This window comes from Salvia hispanica, chromosome 5 (assembly GCF_029641045.1).
Source record: "Salvia hispanica isolate PSC_SH4W2 chromosome 5, Shi_PSC_v1, whole genome shotgun sequence".
Lineage (NCBI taxonomy): Eukaryota > Viridiplantae > Streptophyta > Magnoliopsida > Lamiales > Lamiaceae > Salvia > Salvia hispanica.
The window spans coordinates 18,880,744-18,894,004 of NC_142696.1; the positions used below are offsets into that span (position 1 = coordinate 18,880,744).

Genomic DNA, 13,261 nt, shown 5'->3' on the forward strand with positions numbered 1-13,261 from the left:
TACAAGTCTTCCGCTGTGCAAGGGGCTCCTAACCCCATCATATCTACCATTACCAAGTGAAATTAAATCATGCACATAAGAGTATCATATCAGTCCAAGGCATGACAAATCATTTCCATATAAGACACCCTAACAAGACAAATTAAAGTCGATATGCTTCGTAGAGGGCTTATATTGACAGAGTATATCCCACACAACTGACCAAGAACAAACACACAAATGAGTTGACAGAGTATATCCCAAACTACTAACCAAAAACAAATTCAGTCCATCACCAATGACACCTCATTTCACACATATATGGGGCTACAAAATGAAGGTACACTCTTAACCTTAATTAATCAAGATAATATCTCAACCATATTATCTGCAAGCACCATAGTTCGCAAAATTATAATAGGATGAAATGAAACATGGCCAGGCTGATATGACATGATAAAAATGAAACAATCCATACAAGACTTTGGTGAAAGCAACTCGAAAACGATTTTGATTCAACCATTTAGGTTTCGCGAATGGAAACCTGCACAACATTTAGCAGAAAAAGGGCATGACTGGAAATTTGCACAACAAAAACACAAAAAACAATCTACAACCATACATTGGTTTAAATTTTGATGCACTAGCAAATTAAGTGATGTTACCTTAATAAGTAACTTAACACCACACCACCACGACTATAGAGCAAATTTAAATAATTTATAATTTAATATTTACTTTGTATAACTTACAGATGAAGTTTAAAACGGGCAAGAAGATATACACCACAAAGATAGATGCAGCCATCCATGAAATTGTTATAGAATTCCTTCCTGACTTGTTTAGGGAGGCTGTGTCTGCCTATCATAAGTACATGGTTGAAGTCAAGAAAAAGACCCCGGATAAAAGCCAGCAACAGACTCCGAACCTGGCTGGAAGTTCCAGCAAGCAAAATACTCGGTATGTTTTATCAGTGTTAATATGGAGTAGCTTTGAGAATGTTTATTTAATATTTTTTATTTTTTGTACACAACTGACCAAGAACAAACGTGTAACACGAACACGACACGAAATTTTCGTGTTGTTATTGTGTCGACACGATATGGACATGAACCCAATAAGCTTTGACACATACCAATTATTTTCGTGCGGGTTCGTCTCGTGTTATCGTGTTGTGTCAAAAATTGTCCTAGACAACTGACCAAGAACAAACACACAAATGAGTTGACTGAGTATATCCCAGACCACTGACCAAGAACAAATTCAGTCCATCACCAATTTTTCACATACATATCTGGTTGAAAAATGAAGTTACACTTAACCTTAATTCATAAAGATAACATCTTGACCACATTATCTGCAAGCACCATAATTCACAAAATCATAATAGGATGAAATGAAACATAACCCGGCTGATATGACATGAGAAAAATGAAGCAATCCTGACAAGAATTTGGTGAGACCAGCTCGAAAATGATTTTGATTCATCCATTTAGGGTTTGTGAATGGAAACTTGCACAACATTTAGCAGAAGATGGCATGACTGGAAATTTGCACGCCAATAAACACAAAAAACAATCTATAGCCATACATTGGTTTGAATTTTGATGCACTAGCAAATTAAGTGATGTTACCTTAATAAGTAACTTAACACCACCACGACTATAGAGCAAATTTAAATAATTTATACTTTAATATTTACTTTGTATAACTTACAGATGAAGTTTAAAACGGGCAAGAAGATATACACCACATATATAGATGTAGCCATCCATGAAATTGTTATAGAATTCCTTCCTGACTTGTTTAGGGAGGCTGTTTCTGCCTATCATAAGTACATGGTTGAAGTCAAGAAAAAGACCCCAGATAAAAGCCAGCGACAGACTCCGAACCTGGCTGGAAGTTCCAGCAAGCAAAATACTCGGTATGTTTTATCAGTGTTAATATGGAGTAGCTTTGAGAATGTTTATTTAATTTTTTTTTATTTTTTGTACACAACTGACCAAGAACAAACGTGTAACATGAACACGACACGAAATTTTTGTGTTGTTATTGTGTCGACACGATAAGGACATGAACCCAATAAGCTTTGACACATACCAATTATTTTCGTGCGGGTTCTTCTCGTGTCAAAATTTGTCCTAGACAACTGACCAAGAACAAACACACAAATGAGTTGACTGAGTATATCCCAGACCACTGACCAAGAACAAATTCAGTCCATCACCAATTTTTCACACACATATGTGGTTGAAAAATGAAGTTACACTTAACCTTAATTCATAAAGATAACATCTTGACCATATTATCTGCAAGCACCATAATTCACAAAATCATAATAGGATGAAATGAAACATAACCCGGCTGATATGACATGAGAAAAATGAAGCAATCCTGACAAGACTTTGGTGAGACCAGCTCGAAAATGATTTTGATTCATCCATTTAGGGTTTGTGAATGGAAACTTGCACAACATTTAGCAGAAGATGGCATGACTGGAAATTTGCACGCCAATAAACACAAAAAACAATCTACAGCCATACATTGGTTTGAATTTTGATGCACTAGCAAATTAAGTGATGTTACCTTAATAAGTAACTTAACACCACACCACCACGACTATAGAGCAAATTTAAATAATTTATACTTTAATATTTACTTTGTATAACTTACAGATGAAGTTTAAAACGGGCAAGAAGATATACACCACAAAGATAGATGCAGCCATCCATGAAATTGTTATAGAATTCCTTCCTGTCTTGTTTAGGGAGGCTGTGTCTGTCTATCATAAGTACATGGTTGAAGTCAAGAAAAAGACCCCGGATAAAAGCCAGCAACAGACTCCGAACCTGGCTGGAAGTTCCAGCAAGCAAAATACTCGGTATGTTTTATCAGTGTTAATATGGAGTAGCTTTGAGAATGTTTATTTAATTTTTTTTATTTTTTGTACACAACTGACCAAGAACAAACGTGTAACACGAACACGACACGAAATTTTCGTGTTGTTATTGTGTCGACACGATATGGACATGAACCCAATAAGCTTTGACACATACCAATTATTTTCGTGCAGGTTCGTCTCGTGTTATCGTGTCATGTCAAAAATTGTCCTAGACAACTGACCAAGAACAAACACACAAATGAGTTGACTGAGTATATCCCAGACCACTGACCAAGAACAAATTCAGTCCATCACCAATTTTTCACACACATATGTGGTTGAAAAATGAAGTTACACTTAACCTTAATTCATAAAGATAACATCTTGACCACATTATCTGCAAGCACCATAATTCACAAAATCATAATAGGATGAAATGAAACATAACCCGGCTGATATGATATGAGAAAAATGAAGCAATCCTGACAAGACTTTGGTGAGACCAGCTCGAAAATGATTTTGATTCATCCATTTAGGGTTTGTGAATGGAAACTTGCACAACATTTAGCAGAAGATGGCATGACTGAAAATTTGCACGCCAATAAACACAAAAAACAATCTACAGCCATACATTGGTTTAATTTTGATGCACTGGCAAATTAAGTGATATTACCTTAATAAGTAACTTAACACCACACCACCACGACTATAGAGCAAATTTAAATAATTTATACTTTAATATTTACTTTGTATAACTTACAGATGAAGTTTAAAACGGGCAAGAAGATATACACCACAAAGATAGATGCAGCCATCCATGAAATTGTTATAGAATTCCTTCCTGTCTTGTTTAGGGAGGGAGGCTGTGTCTGCCTATCATAAGTACATGGTTGAAGTCAAGAAAAAGACCCCCGGATAAAAGCCAGCAACAGACTCCGAACCTGGCTGGAAGTTCCAGCAAGCAAAATACTCGGTATGTTTTATCAGTGTTAATATGGAGTAGCTTTGAGAATGTTTATTTAATTTTTTTTAATTTTTGTACACAACTGACCAAGAACAAACGTGTAACACGAACACGACACGAAATTTTTGTGTTGTTATTGTGTCGACATGATAAGGACATGAACCCAATAAGCTTTGACACATACCAATTATTTTCGTGCGTGTTCGTGTCGTGTTATCGTGTGCAACAGACTCCGAACCTGGCTGGAAGTTCCAGCAAGCAAAATACTCGGTATGTTTTATCAGTGTTAATATGGAGTAGCTTTGAGAATGTTTATTTAATTTTTTTTAATTTTTGTACACAACTGACCAAGAACAAACGTGTAACACGAACACGACACGAAATTTTTGTGTTGTTATTGTGTCGACATGATAAGGACATGAACCCAATAAGCTTTGACACATACCAATTATTTTTCGTGCGTGTTCGTGTCGTGTTATCGTGTCGTGCCAAAAATTGTCAGTCCTAGTTTACACCCTCAAACTATCATTCCCAGTTGTGCCTCTATGCATGCCATGTTATTTTTTGTTTGATGGGGTTTATAGATTTATACTTCTGGCACTGAAATTTTTAGCTTAGGTAAGTTGATGTACAAACTTTAGCTTAGTATGAAGGTTTTAGTAAACTCTAGATCTGCGTATATTAACATTTTGTTGTCCTACATAGATCTGATTAATAGCCGATTGTTCCAAACTTATATCAGAAACTTCTTGTTTGGTGTCGGCTACAAAATGACCAATGGGAATCAGGAGAATTAAAATCTACTTAAGTCGATGAAGCCTAGGTCCATCTTACAAACGAAATTGTTAGTTCGTACTCCCTCTGTCCGCGAATAGGAGTCCCGTTTTTCCATTTTAATCTGTCTGCGAATAAGAGTCCCGGTTCACTTTTACCATAAATGATAATAGGGTCCCACCTTCCACTAACTCATTCAACTCACATTTCATTTTAAACTAATATATACAAGTGGGACCCCTATTCCACTAACTTTTTTCCACCCACTTTTCTTAACATTTCTTAAAACCCGTGTCGCCCACAAATGGGACTCCTAATGACGGACGGAGGGAGTATTCCTCTTAAATTTACAGTATTTATGATGAATCCGACTGAAAGAGTTTAGCATACTTCTTGCTATAGGTTGTCGCGTTCAGCAAACTGAATATTTTTCCTGCCAATATAGACAATCTTCAGGGGGTGGATGATCTCATCCAACTTAGTCATGGGGCCGCAAGTGGGGTTACAAAGGGTACGGCAGAATCTTGCAAGATTCAGTTGACCGTATGTGGGTACTTGGAGTTCCGCTGACGCTTCTGGTTCAACTTCAAGCAAGACTAGAAAATGTGACAGTTTGATTGAAGTGAAATTTGTTATTTGTATGCCATTTTTATAATGATTTAATTTTGTGTTGTTAATTTATGATTGTAACATGTTGTGGATTGGCATTCCATCTATCGTAATGTTTTTGTGGATGGTGTTAGTAGGGAGGTAAGATACCATTTCTGGATTGGAAAACACCACCACGACTATAGAGCAAATTTCCACTCATACCCTCTTCTGCTAAATGTTGGTTTGCATTCACGAACCCTAGATGGATGAATCAAAATCATTTTAGAGCTACTCTCACCTAAGTCTTGTATGTATTGCTTCATTTTTCTCAAGTCGTATCAGCCGGGCCATGTTTCATTTCATCCTATTATGATTTTGTGAACTATGGTGCTTGCAGATAATATGGTTGAGATATTATCTTGATTAATTAAGGTTAAGAGTGTACCTTCATTTTGCAGCCACATATACGTGTGAAAAGAGGTGTCATTGGTGATGGACTGAATTTGTTCTTGGTTAGTGGTCTGGGATATACTCTGTTAAATCATTTGTGTGTTTGTTCTTGGTCAGTTGTATAGAATATACTCTGTCAATATAAGCTCTCTACGAAGCATATCAACTTTAATTTGTCATGTTAGGGTGTCTTATATGGAAATGATCTGACATGCCTTGGACTGATATGATATTCTTATGTGCATGATTTAATTTCACTTGGTAATGGTGGATATAGAATGATATTCTTTTGTTATGATAAACGACATGAACATATTCCTTAGGAAATAATTTTGAATCCTGTTGAGCTTGCCTTAACTGAGTGAAAAAATCATTTTTGTTTCCATTTGTTATTTCCTTAATCATATGGAGTAAATGATTGATGAATGAATTTTACTGTCCTAACAGTTTGTTTTTCTTTACGGCTAAACTATGAATTAAATTAGGCTTTCCATTTACTTTGCAGACTAATTTTAAGTTCCAATTGAGGCACTCACACAAAGGGTACTTGTGTCATTATCTTCTGGTCAAATTGTCATTATTTAAGTTCAACTTTACAAATCAACCAAAATATCAATGAATTTGACCATGTTTGTAATTATTCCATTATTCACAGCTATTAAAACCTTGTACTACCATTTTTGTTAATTCATTTAGTTCCCCTAATAAAAATTGATGATACAATGTGTGTGTTTTATAAAATCTGTGAAGTGTGAATAGGGATGTGATCATATAATAACCCATAAATCACATAATAACCCTATAACCAAATCTGGACCACACATCTTTTCCAATCACGTGACTGAAATTAATCCCTCCCTCTTCCCATAATTTTAAATGAGAAGGGCAACTTTGACCTTTGAATATAACAACTAAACTCACAGGAGTGGAAAGCGGCAACGGACCCCTTACACAAGGAGATGCTAGAGAGCCTCATCTATGATATGAGGCGTGCTTTGGGGAACCCACCCCCCGTCGGGGGTGCTGCTGGGGGAGCCTCTGGGACTTCCGATGCTGCCGGGACTGGCCAAGGTGACGACGAGGAGTGAGACGGTGGCCGCGTGTGTCGAAGCTTTGGGATAGTTTTTTTTTGGGTTGAACTATGTATTTTTAAGTCCGTATTTGTGAATTTGTTTTATTGGCTAGGCTGTTGGTTAGTCCTAGTGCTAGGCTATTATTGTGCACTAGTTAGTCCTAGTGATGTGGCAGTGCAGTGGTTAGTCCTAGTGACGTGACAGAAGATGTTTTTGGTTAGTCCTAGTGCTAGGCTATTGGGACGTCCGCCTTAGTGTGGATGGATGCTCTTTTTTACATAAATTCAGACTAAGTTAAGCTCAAGCTCATTTAGTAAGTGACCTAGACTAGATTGCGTTTCTAAGGCATTTTTATATTTCATTATTGAATCTAAAAAATAAAAAAATTGTCACATTTTAAGATTAATCTATTTATATGATTTATTTTAAATTTCGCTTATAGTTCATATATATTCAAATTTACATAAAATATTACATAAAATGTGCTTTTAAATTTAGTAAGCCCAGATAATTTTAAATTACATAAAATCTCCGTCCCATTAAAGATGGCCCACTTTCCTTTTTGGTTTGTCCCAACCAAGATGACTCATTACTTAAAATGGAAACCCCTTTATCTCCACTTTATCCCCTCTCTCTTACTTTACTCTCTCCATTTAACACACAAAATAAAGTTGCATAAAATCTCGTGCCGCCCAAGAAATGGGTCATCTTCCTTGGGACGGAGGGAGTACATTATTATTTATTTTTGGTCAAGTTTATCTGATTACTATATTATTTTATAGAATATTCACTTAAGGAGAAATTTTTAAAAAATATAAATAATACTCCCCCATCCTTTCATAAGTAAAATATTTCTTTTTAGCACGAGATTTAATAAATATGATTTTTTAAAAGTTAAATGAAGATAGAATAAAGTAGGAGAGAGAATAAAATAAAAATTTGTGAAGAGAGAATATAGTAGGATAGCGAATAGTTAAGATTGAGTTATTGTGTAATATTTTTACCAAAAAAGAAATAACCCACTTTAGGCAACATGTCATAAAAATAAAACGAGTTGCTTAAGATGGCAGATGTAGCATTATATTTTAGAGTGAACATTTTTTTTTGTCATTCAACTATAAATTAATATCAAATTAAGTACTAAAATTTTAAAATATCACTAGAGGTCTTTTAATCTGATTTGATATCATTTTGAACTATTATTTTGCTTGAAAATAGCCTCAAGCCCATAAGGAGCATTCAGTCTAATTAACTACGACAGAAAGAATACAACTTTATGCAATAATGCATCTTTATGTATTTTATGTTAATAGCTTGACAATAACAACATAACTGAGTTTATATATTCTCACTTAACGACAATTGATTGAGAATTTATTTTGAATTTTTCAATAAACAAGCAATTTCGGATGAAATGGTCTTGCACTTCTCCAATATTTTCGACCCAATCGAACAGTGCTAGATAATAAAATTTGAGGTGCCTCAGGATGGGCTAGCAAAGTCTTTAGACAAAGACAAGGGTGATGATTTGAAAATTATTTTCTTAAATTTAAAGATTTATGGCCGTTTTATTTTCTTTATCTTATTATCAATCTTTATTTTTTTTAAAAAATTAATTTTAATTTCATAGAATAATAGCAACGAATTTTAAAAAAAATTAATACTACTATTTTGTTTCAAATTTTATAAGACTAATTAAAATTTGATAACATTTCTTCATTTAAAATGGTCAATTAAATATATGCATCTTCTTACCAACATGCTACACATCGAGCAAAACTTTGGGTATTGGCTTTAATTAATCTACAGTGTGAATAATTACATGTATGTTTCTGATGCTTGAAATTTGTTGCATTGATTTGATCCATATTTTTAGCTACTTTTGCATTGTAATAGCAATTTTAAATCATAGTATTATAGTATTTCCTTTGTCTATATAAAAGTTTTACGAAAATGATACTTATAAAGGAATATCGTTTTACTCCAAAGAGAATTATTATTAGTATTATTTATTTATTATTGTGCTGGTTGAGAAATTGAAGCTGTTTATCACCATACATGGTGAAGTAACATACAAGGATTACATATACCACATTTTAGTCTGCAAATCTTTGACAGTTTTTTCGTCCAGCTTAAACGCTCCGGCTAGATAAGTGCTGTTGATGGCCGGCTTGGCCGCGAAAACAGAGTCGGGGACGAAAATAAATCCCGGATTCTGGCTATTGAAGGAGGCCGTTATGACACTCTTCCCTCCGGCCACGTTCCGCACGGTGTGGACGAGGCCGAAGGGGATGATGGTGACGTCACCTTTGTTAAGGACTTTGCTGTAATATTTGTAGTCCGGGTACGAGGTTACGAATCCGACTTCCATCGAACCTTCCACGACGTATATGACCTCCGAGGCTCTAGGGTGCGTGTGGGGCGGCAAGAACCCATTCGGTGCAAACTCCGAGCGTAGAAATGTCTGCCCCATAGTGTTAAACCCGGGTGTTGTGGTTGCGGATGCAAAGACGGGGGCAACACCGTACGAGTTAAAGGGCCCGGGCCGATCTAGACCGCTCATGAAGAAGTCGTTGGCGGTAACAAATCTAGGGTCCTTGCATTTTCCTGCTGAATATTAGTAGTACTAAAAAATTTGAGAAATTTGTACAAGTAAAATGTATTCTATATAAATAAGAAGGTAGATATATATATATACCGATTCCCAAAGGATTTGTGACGCAGAAATCTTGAAGAGGAAGAGGGTCGAAGGCCAAGGAAATGCAAATTGAATTGATCAATGCTAATGTGATAAATAAAATTGCATTGGAAGCCATTTGGAATGATTAGTGAATGCAAATGATGAATGCTAGCTTGTTTGAGCATTGATAGAAGTCTCTTTTTATAGAGGTGCTTCACTGATGTTGGAAAGTTGTTTTTTCGACAAATGTAAGAAAAAATGGTGAAATATTAAATTTTCCTCCAAAATTAAATGTCTAGAAACTCATCTATTTATTTGCCAACCCTAATGCTACTACCACATCTTTATAAACTCGTGTAATTAGTAAATTGTTATTGGTCAAATTTCCTTTTTTGTGTATTTGGGTACATTTTTTTTATGAATTCTTAGCTCTGTAGCTTAAGCTGACTTTCAAGTTTTAAGCATGTTAATGCGCCTAATTTCATTTAATTGAGAATTAGACAGTATAGACCTCCTAAAAGCAAGTAAGGCAATCCCCAACTCCATCACTAAATTTGGTCATTTTCTTAACTATTCAGTCTATTTGTGTATCTCAGCACTTTTTATCACCTCCGTTACATAAGAGGACAGTACTCACAACCCACTATTCATTCTCTTAAATATTTATAAGTCTTACTTCTAAGTTTTTTTTAAAAAAAATTCATTTAATTTATTATGCCTTTTAAATGAATTAAATGTTTCTTTATCCAAGAATTAAGTAGTACCCATTTTTCTCATTTTGTTTCGTCCATCAACATATTCTCATTTCTATTTGTGGAAACATTCTAACCAATTTTTCTCCACCTCTCATAGTTTATCCATTTTTTCTATTTCTCCCTCCAACTTTTCAACATCTTTCTTTTTCCTGTTACAATTTACCAATTTACCAATTGTGTATTATAACTGGTGCAATCCTTAAATGAGATAATTTTACGTGGACGGATAAAGTATTTATTTGATTAAGATATAAATTTCTTTAGAAATTAAATTAAGTAACAAAATATATTGAAGTTTTTAAAATTAAAATACAACTTAAACTCATAAACTAATATTTAAAAAAGCAAAAAAAACAAGCGAAAACAGACAAAAAAGAGCAAAAACTGAACAAAATGAAAGGAAAAGAAGAAAAATGGCGGCTCATATTCACATGAAGAAATTTTTTTGAAACATTAAAAATCGATAATATTTTATTGAATTAAATTGGTGGGTAATTGATATCCTAGCTAATTGTATCATGTTGGATTTCCCCTCTTTAATTTTTGTATTGAATTCACTTTCATAATTTTTTATGTCACCATTTTCATAATAGTAGTATTAATTAAAAAGTATTTTATAGTTTCTTGATGAAATGTAATTCCCAATTTATTCGGAAGCCATATGTATAAAAATCGCAGAGTTTCGGTTTGGTTTGATTCGATTATTTGTATTATAATTATATGGTTCTACAAGAAGTGGCATGCATATGTTTTACCTGGACGATTTTTAACCAAAAACGAAATTGTTGGCTTATATTTAGTTTCCTGTTATGAATTTATTGTGTATCCTACAGCTTAAATGAATGGAACTAGTAAACTAGGCTCATTAATTTGCTGAAAGGGTCTAGCAAATCAATGCTACGTTGAAATTTTACAAAAATGAAATATCATAAATTTATTAAATTTATTTTGTATAAAACCCTACACATTATTATAACTAGTATCACACCATGCGATATGCGATATGCACGATTCATTTTATTTTTTTTATAGTTATCAATAAATATATAATTTATTCAATAAAATTATGCAACTTGTAAAATAAAATATAAAAATGCCATTTGGCTTGTTATTTTTTATTTTTGGATTTATGTATTGTGTATTTTTTTTATTATTAAAATATTATTTTAATGAGTGTCCTTTTGAAAAAAAACTAATGTATTTTATTTTATTTTAAAATTATGGAATCATCATTCCACTATTGAAAATCTTATTTTTTAAATGTGATTCTTATATTTCATGCGATGCTTAATTTATTCTTATATTTCAATCCTATTTAGATATGTTCTAACTAGGGCCGGGGAAAAATACCGAAAAAATGATATATCGCTCGTATCGTATTGAAAAATATCGAAAAATTATCAAATTTTCGATATATCTTAATTTTCGATACGATACGATATCGTATCGTAAGTTTTCGATACGATAACGATATGAATTTCCTTATATTGCGATATATCGTTTTATATCGAAAATACGATATATATCGAAAATTTTCGATATATCGATATTTTCGATATATATCGATATTTTATTTTCGATATATATCGAATTTTGGTACGATATATCGAAATATCGATACGATAACGATATGAAATTTTTTTATATCGAAAGTTCGATATATCGAAATTCGATATATCGAAACTTTCGATACGATAACGATATGAAATTCTTTCATATCGATATTTTCGATACGATACACGATACAACGTTTTCGATACGATATATCGTATCCACCCACCCCTAGTCCTAACTTTAAACCCTTTTAAATTCCATAAAACGTTAAATAACTTCATGAGACCTTTCACATGCTAAAAAGATGTACTCTCTGTCACACCTCAACCCTTATTACGTATGCACTTACTATAAATAAATTCAAATATTTAAAACAAATAACCACTATTTATCAAGTACATATTTCAAACATTCTAAAAAGTAGTGGGACCATCTCACCACTCTATATACTAAACATTTATCTACATGCAAAAATGATGAGGAGGAGAAGGTTGCCAAAATGCGCCAGCCGCCAACCCTGATAACATGTGCAATTCCTACGACTCATCTCAACCAAATACTTCACTCATATCTTATTCCTGAAAAATATTAGTGGTTTATATGAGCCACAACTCAGTGCATATAAACCTTACCTTTAATTCCACGTACAAATATCAAATACATTCATTTACCAACATATATCACCGGAAGTAATAAATATCATAAACAATTTAACATTCATATGCATATGTCTCTCCATTCTTTTTATTATTCTGTGACACATCAAGCCTGGTATTTGCCCGGGATTTCCATTGTATACGACCCGTAGGTCCCTTATATTTATTTGACCTTTCCACGAAGGTCCCTCTTTGATTTGACCTTTCTACAAAGGCCCCTCTTTGCATATTTTGACCTTTCCACGAAGGCCCCTCTTTGATTTGACATTTCCACGAAGGTCCCTCTTTGCTCTTTGTATTGACCCGTAGGTCTATTATCATTGTATATGACCCATAGGTCTTTTGCCATTGTATATCAGATCCAGAGGAAGAGTGTCACATATCTTCTTTAATCCCATGATTCAAATGATTCCAATATGATACATCAAACATATCCATTGCATCAATTACATAACCATATATTCCATCAATTAATTCTAATACTATAGATAAACATATATTTTGCACAAACCACATATCCACATCACATTTCACCATCAATATCAAATAACACATAACCATTTCAAGCTCACATCATATAATTCAAATATTTACTCCAATTTAACACATAGCAATTAATCACATAAACCATGTAAAACTAAAAGTGTGATTTATACACACCTGATCACGATGGATAAACAACTCAAAAGCTCGATCCCTTCTCTTCGTTTACCACTCTCATATTATATATAGTTGTTACTCCTAAATCCTAAATATTCTTCTTCTTATTATTTTCTACTTCTGCTGTCCTTCTCTTTTTTGTTTTTCTCCTAACTTTCGCCCCTTTCTAATACAGTAGCTTCCTCCAATCTTCTCTTTTCCATTCTCATGAAAATAGAATATACTATATAGTCCTAATACGTGT

General features: G+C 33.7%; 1 protein-coding gene across 2 annotated transcripts; it reads right to left on the reverse strand.

Annotated features, from left to right (window-relative positions):
- Positions 1-8,688: 8,688 nt before the first annotated feature.
- On the reverse strand, positions 8,689-9,551 carry LOC125191129 (germin-like protein subfamily 1 member 11). Of its 2 annotated transcripts, none has more exons than XM_048088601.2 (2): positions 9,411-9,551; positions 8,689-9,319 (listed from the first exon to the last, which is right to left on the reverse strand). In XM_048088601.2, exons 1-2 carry the CDS (start codon positions 9,526-9,528, stop codon positions 8,793-8,795), a joined length of 645 nt encoding a protein of 214 aa, XP_047944558.1. In that variant the 5' UTR covers positions 9,529-9,551; the 3' UTR covers positions 8,689-8,792. The 2 variants fall into 2 exon arrangements, with proteins under 2 accessions (XP_047944558.1, XP_047944557.1); XM_048088600.2 differs by having other exon boundaries at positions 8,689-9,322.
- Positions 9,552-13,261: the final 3,710 nt, after the last annotated feature.